Source organism: Humulus lupulus, chromosome 6 (genome assembly GCF_963169125.1).
Source record: "Humulus lupulus chromosome 6, drHumLupu1.1, whole genome shotgun sequence".
Classification (NCBI taxonomy): Eukaryota; Viridiplantae; Streptophyta; class Magnoliopsida; order Rosales; family Cannabaceae; genus Humulus; species Humulus lupulus.
In genome coordinates this window covers 15,278,333-15,286,129 of record NC_084798.1, presented here as the reverse complement: position 1 = coordinate 15,286,129, position 7,797 = coordinate 15,278,333, and the positions used below count along the sequence as shown (strand labels likewise).

At 33.9% G+C, this 7,797-nt stretch overlaps 1 protein-coding gene across 1 annotated transcript; it reads left to right on the top strand.

The window, feature by feature from the left end:
- The first annotated feature begins 4,937 nt into the window (after nt 1-4,937).
- On the top strand, nt 4,938-6,869 carry LOC133784740 (tryptophan N-monooxygenase CYP79A68-like). The gene is made up of 2 exons (XM_062224018.1): nt 4,938-5,885; nt 6,252-6,869. The coding sequence occupies exons 1-2, from the start codon at nt 4,938-4,940 to the stop codon at nt 6,867-6,869; spliced, it is 1,566 nt and encodes a 521-aa protein (XP_062080002.1).
- Nucleotides 6,870-7,797: the final 928 nt, after the last annotated feature.

Below are 7,797 nucleotides of genomic sequence, written 5' to 3'. Positions count from 1 at the left end.
GGGAATGGTCCTAGGAGACCCCAAGGAGGGTGTGGTCCTAGGAGACCCCAAGGGTGTGTAGGAGGTAAGCCTCCCAAGGTTTTCTAAGTGTTGGCTCGAACGTGTCCAAGGTAAATAGCTAAGGAGGAGGAGTCTCATGCAAGAGAATGGAGACTTAGACTTTCATAAGGAAAGTCTATACAATGTTCGATCGGACATGTTTGGGAGATGCTAAAGGGGGTTGCCTCAATGTTGTCCAAGGTGAGGTTCCCTCAATGTTGTCCAAGGTGAGGTTCCCTCAATGTTGTCCAAGGTGAGGTTCCCTCAATGTTGTCCAAGGTGAGGTTCCCTCAATGTTGTCCAAGGTGAGGTTGCCTCAATGTTGTCCAATGTGAGGTTGCCTCAATGTTGTCCAAGGTGAGGTTGCCTCAATATTGTCCAAGGTGAGGTTGCCTCAATGTTGTCCAAGGTGAGGTGCCAAGGAGGTTGCCTCGGACCACCTTGGTCCGAGGAGAAGCCAAGGAGATTGGTTCAAGGAGGAACATGGCATGCTAGAGGAGAGTGCATGTTAGAGGAGAGAAATGCATATCCTACCACCATGCACGTTCAACCCACCAAAAACATGTCCTACCACCATGCATATCCTACCACCATGTATGTTCAACCAGCACTTGCATGGGTAGTGAGTAGGAGGTGGACCAACTAGCTAGAGGAGACTAAGTCAGACACAACTTCAACAACATACGCGGGAATCTCTCATTCTTCCCACAAATGGGGAGTTTGTTACATTTCGAATTTTGAATGTTTATTTGTAATATAAATGTAATAAATATAATAAAATATCCCTATTATAAGGGGATATCAGTTGAGGATCCCAGGCCTATAAATAGAGAGCTTATGGGATGAGAGAAGGGTTCTTCTTCTGCTTCTTCTTTCTAGAGAGAGAAAATTGGGACTGTCTATTCTAGAGAGAGAAAGTGCTGAAGTTAGAGAGAATTCTTGTATTTTCACAATTTATACTGAAGAAACTCAGTTGGCATAGTCCATCTGATCTTGAGTATAGATTTATAAATCATAACTCTAAGTGGATTAGGCTATTACCGACAATCGGGGCTGAACCACTATAAAAATCTCCTGTGTTCTTTACTTTTCTTGTTTATATCGTTTGTTGTCGTTTTGATTTCTCTTGAAGGCTTGTCGTTATTGACGTGCTCACGTTGTTGGCTAAAAACGCAGTCAACATTACTAAATCCTAAAAAAAAATTGACCAGCATTTCCCCTATTTCTATTATATTTCCCAAAATTTAAATAAACATATATTCATCACATGAACACAACAAACCAATTAATCAATCAAATATGCATAATTCTCAAATTACTAAATCTTACAAAAAATTGGGCAGCATTTCCCCTATTTCTATCATATTTCCCAAAATTTAAATAAACATATATTCATCACATATATACAACAAATCAAGTAATCAATCAACACATGCACAATTATAGCCTTATATCACCGCAACACACAGTCTCAGATCCTATCTCCACTATTTTATAATTCGTACATGCTACTAAGTTCAATATATTAATTATACATTAAGGTTTAAAATATTACCTCTAATATAAAATCCTCCAAAGTTTGATCTCACCAACAAAGTTGTCAACAAAATACCTACTCAAATATAACAATATACAAAAAAATAATAAAAAAGTTAACAAAATATAAAGAAAAATATCATAAAGCTATATTGTAACTAAATAAACAATAAAATGCTTAAAGAAAACAAATAATTTGTTATATGTACTAATTTGTTTACTTAAACCCGAAATAAATTTTTTTTTTTTTTAGAAGTTAACAACTCACATAAATAAAAATCGACTATAAATATCCTAATTAAATCAATAATTAAATATAACTTAAAAAAACAAACAATTTTAATATATACCTATTTAACCAATTATACCCAAAATTTAAAAATAATTTTAAAAAGTTAACAAAATATAAACAAAAATTTACTAATAATAATCAAACTAAACAATTAATAAAATGAAACTTATACAAAATATATACATTAATCTATATATATACTCATTTACATAGTAAATTCGAAATTTAATTCAATTTTAAAAAAAAGTTAACAAAACTATTTAAAAATTAAAAATCCAAAATATAGTCAATTTATAAAAAAAAAATTCACAAAAATTATATTTAAATCATAAAAATTAATAAAATTACACTTACTTGTGATAATTGAGCAATGTGGGTTCTTGATGTAGAAAACCCAAAAAATCCAATAAAGATTATGGGTTTTCAAACTATAATCTTCAAAAAACAAAATCTATACAAAAAAATCCAAAAAAACTATATATAAGTTTCATAAACATATATAAATCATTATTTTAACATTAAAATTGAAAAAAAAATGGCTAAAAATGTACCTAAATGTGGAGAACCTCGGTTGGGTGCCGCTGGTTTGGGAAGAAAACGCTCCCTGAAACGATATGAGTGAAATAGGGACCTGCTGGGACGAAGAGGGTTTTAATACAGGAGACCTAGTTGCGTTAGTGGGCCACTGACGCCGTTAACTGCCCGCCACTGACGCAAACGGTCTCATTAAACAACGTCAATGTAAGTTATGACGTAATTGGGCCCTCATTTGTGGCAGTGTCCAACTGCCACAAATGCTAATTCTTGGTCAACAGCGTCAGTCAACTGTGTTGACTGACGCGTTTGACTGACACAATTGCTCATTTTTGTAGTAGTGAGAATATCTTCCCGAGATATGTGGGAATAAATTCTGCAACCTTCTCTATAAATAGAGAAGGAAACACCATTTCTAAGGGATCGATTATCTGATTTCTTGATAGAAAATTCTGGGCAACTATTCTCTAAAAAGTTTCCAGAAAACTCTCAAGTTCTAATAACATAGACTCGTAAACTAAGCAGATTTAATTGCTGAACCACGTAAAAATCTCTTGTATTTATCTTCTTTCATTTCCTCTAATATTCTTCTTGTTTAATTGCTTTTTTTTTTAAGTTTGCGAAAAACGGCATCAACAACTATAATTTACCAGTGCCCAAACAAAATCAATCCATATTATCCCAAAAAAAAATGTAGATAACAATAAATATAAAAAAAATGTGAATTCTAAAAAATAAAAAGAAAAAGAATCAATCATATGATTAATGTTGACCAAGAATCCAAGTACTCCATAGTTTATGTTGTGTTTCACGTGAAAATTGCATTCTTGATTACGTGCGTAATTATAAGTCTATGGCCCACTTTCTAAAAATATACAAAGGTACTTGTGTTGATGTGATATACAACATATTAGTTTGGTATAATAAATTATCAAGGAGTAAATTAATTTTAAATTTTTATATATAATGCTGAAATAAAAAAAAAGATTAATTCTTTAATTTAATAAATATATAACTGCTACGTAATTAGATAATTTTTTCAAAAAATTAAAAAATTAAAATTTATTTTTAAAAATATTAATTCACCATTATAAATATAAATTATTCATCTTAATATAATAATTAATATTAAAGTAATTATTTATGAGTGGTTACATTTAAGGGTGTCTCATATATATATATATATATACACGATAATTGCAAATAAACTTTTGAGAAATGAGAAGTCTCTTCTCAATCTATAAATGGTATGATCCTAAATTAAAATGAACTATAATTTTTTTAGAATAAGATAACAAATAAGTACAAATTCAATTTAACTTAAAAGGCAAGAAAAAAAATATACTTTTTACTTTTGTTTTTGGATAATATAGAATTTTTAATAGAAAATTAATATGTAAATGATGAGCGTCCTAGCGAATAAATACGTAAGTGTTGTTTTTATCATTATTGTTAGGTATAACTTTGCAGAAAAATTATATTTTATTTTTTAATATGGGAATCTAATTTAGTTTATCTAATGAATCTCTTGAAAAAGAAGTTTGATGTTTTTTTCTTCTATAGATTTTAAATTAGAAATTTTATTCAATAAAAAAATTAGAAGTTTTAAATAAATTATATGCATCAAATATTTTATTTAAATATAATTCTCAAATTCTTTATCCTATTTTAATTATCAATTACAAAATTGTATATAAATTATAGGACAATTCTTCTATAGGAGCTTTACTTTAAGCTTTACCGGTAGGGCCTCACTGTTTCTCGACCCGTAAACAGTTTTCGGCGCGACTTTTTTTTATGACCGTGTATATTGTAGCTATTTAGAACATCCTACAAATTTTCAGAAAATTTCGAATAGTTTATCGTACCGAAAACTAGGTTTAAACATGTTGTTTTCGACACACATAAAAAAATTAGTCACGCGTGCAACAACATGTTTGAACCTAATTTTCGGTATTGTAAACTATTCGAAATTTTTTGAAAATTTGCAGGATGCTCTAAATAACTACAATATACGCGGTCATAAAAAAAATCGCGCCAAAAACTGTTCACAGATTATAAACACTAAGAGCCCTATCAGCAGAGCTTAAAGTGAATGCTCTATAAGAGAATTTCCCATAAATTATATATGTATGCCCGTGGAGTATTGATATATTTGGCAGAAGTCTAACACCAAATATGATATTTTATAGTTAATTAGAAATATCTCATAATAATTATTAAATTAAAATTGGTTCGACACATCATTATGTCACCTTCTTATTGTGTTTAGTGTTGTGTCTTAGCAATTCTCCAAGCAGCCTACCTCAGGAGGCACACACACTATAAAAAGACTACACAACAATTCTTATTTCATAGATCGTTCTGGTAGCTCTCTCTCTAGTTATATCTCCCCCTTAATACTGCTCATCATCATCCCTAGTTGTACGGGTAATTAATTATAATGATATATACTACGTTCCTTCTTATCATTATTATTCTTATAACTACCTACACAAATGGGGTCCCAATTCCAATTTTACTGCTACTCCCCATAATGAAGACAGTATTACTGTTATGTTTTCTCAAGTACTTGTTCGTCAATCTTGTACTTATTATTAGTAGTAATAATAAGCCTACTGCTACTACTACTCTTCCTCCGGGTCCCTCCCCATGGCCAATCCTCGGAAATATTCCGGAAATGTTGCGGAACAGACCGGCGTACCAGTGGATCCACAGTCTCATGAAGGAGATGAACACAGACATTGCCTCCATCCGCCTCGGCACGACCACTCATCTCATCATTGTCACCTCTCCAGAGATAGCCAGAGAGTTCCTGAAGAAACACGACGTAGTGTTCGCTTCCAGACCCCACACGGCGGTCACTTCTCTATTAACCCGCGGTTACAAGACCACTATCTTCACTCCCATCGGCAGCCAGTGGAAGAAGATGAGGAGAGTTCTGGTGTCCGAGCTCTTCAACCGCTCTAAGCTCGCTTGGCTTCTCCAGCAGAGAACCGAGGAAGCTGATGATCTGGTTCGGTTCGTTTATAACCAGGTCTTGGCTAGCAGTGGCGGTGGAGATGGAGGAGTGGTGGATGTGAGAGTTGCCGCGAAGCAGTACGCGGCTGGGGTAATGAGAAGAATAGTGTTCGGTAGAAGATATTTTGGGAAGGGAAGAGAGGACGGTGGGCCTGGGAAGGAAGAGGAAGAGCACGTGGAGGCTGTGCTTACTGTACTGTCACGCCTTTATGCCTACTCTGTGTCGGACATTCTGCCATGGCTGCGGTGGTTTGACTTGGATGGTGATCAGAGGACAGTTCGTGAAGCCATAAAAGTGATCGACAAGCACCAAGACTCGTTAATCAGCGGGAGAATTCGAGAGTGGAGAGAGGACGATAAGGCCAAGAAGCAACCTTCAGATCTGCTTGATGTTCTCATCTCGCTCAAAGATTCTGACGGGAATCCGCTTTTGTCCTACGATGAAATCCGAGCACAAGTCACGGTGAGCTCATCCGAATATATGAACATATATTTATGAGAATTGCTAAGGGGACTGGTGGCTTACCATTCAATTCGGATCCTACAAAATTAATCTTTAATAAATATTATAGAATACGGCTAACTATCCATACTTTACAACCCAGTGATCAAAGACAAAGACAGATTCAACAGCGATATATATATATATATATATAAGAATTTGAATATCAAACCTAATTCATGTTACTAATATACTCACAAAGAATCAAATGAGAATAATGCATGATAATGATTACGCACATATTACTATAATGTATATACACACTAATATGTATGGTAACATGTCAATAATAAGAGTTACTAATACATAATTTGTATGGAAATGCAGGAATTGTTTGTAGCAGGAATAGACAATCCATACAATGCAGCAGAGTGGGCACTCTCAGAGATGTTGAACCAGCCAGAGATGCTTGAAAAGGCAACTGAAGAAATCGACAGAGTGGTTGGCAATGGCAAACTCCTCCAAGAGTGTGACATCCCCCAACTCCCTTACCTTGTGGCCTGCCTAAGAGAAGCTCTCCGCCTCCACCCGGTCACCGCCTTCAATCTCCCCCATCTCTCCACCGCCGACTGCACCGTCGCTGGCTACTTCATTCCCAAGGGAAGTCACGTCCTCCTCAGCCGCCACGGCCTCGGCCGCAACCCGGCCGTATGGGATCAGCACTTGCGCTTCAATCCGGACTGCCATCTTCCGGATAAGAAGTGTGACTTGGGGGAGACTGAGCTGCGGTTCGTGAGCTTCACGACAGGGAGGAGAGGGTGCATCGCAATGGAGCTGGGGACGAACATGACTGTTATGCTTTTGGGAAGACTGTTGCAGTGTTTCACATGGAAGATTCCACAAGGAATGCAGAAGATAGATTTGAGGAGTGGAGAGGGCAACTCTCTGTTTAAGGCTACGCCATTGTATGCCCACGCAAAGCCTCGCTTGAGTGAGTCTCTTTGAATTTATATTAATATAATTATTATAAATTAATAGTGATATTTTATAATATTTGAATTTATATTAGTATAATTAATAAATATATACTTTTACTTAGTTTTAAAAGTGTATTCGGTTAAATATTAAGAATATTAATTATTAAAATAAAAAATTTCTGCTATCCACACATTTTTTTAGTCTAAATTGTGTTGTAGAGAAGAGAAGATAATTCACACATTGCATTTATTTAGTTAGTGAACTTCTTCTTTCTTAGAAACAAAAATGAAGATAAAATATTAAGTTTAACTTTATTGGGATTATTAATGAAAAAATTATAATAAAGATAGGGGGAATGTGGAACTTTTGGTGGAAGGAAGAATAATGAGAAAAAAGTTTGATATTTACTATATATATATTTTATATATGTTGGGTTGAACTTTGTTTTTTTTAAGTTGAATTAAACTATATTATATGTGTTTTTTTGTGGTTGATTTTTAGTTATTTATTTGTTTATATTGGGTACATGTATGAATCGTTATTCTAATGTATATTTTAAGTATATGTGTAGTATGTGCAGTTTTTAAATTAATTTTTAGTTTAGTTTGTTATAATTAAGTTGTTTTAAGGTATATATCTTAATTTATTTTGAAGAAGTTTACATAAATATAAATATGAGAAAAATAAATATAGTTTCTATATTTATGGGGAAAAAATAATTATACAAAATATGGTAACTTTTGAAAAAAAAATTAAATATGGTAATTTCACACAATATAAAAAATAAATTACCATAAATCTAATTACACAAATCTCTCTCACTCCCTCCTCTTTCCCTCACAATATTTTTCTTTCTTTTCTCATTTCTTTCTCTCTCATCTCCCATTTGGTTCCCTCATCTCAGATCTCCGTCGGGCCACCTCCACGCTGCCCCCGACGGCAAAGCATTCTGCCC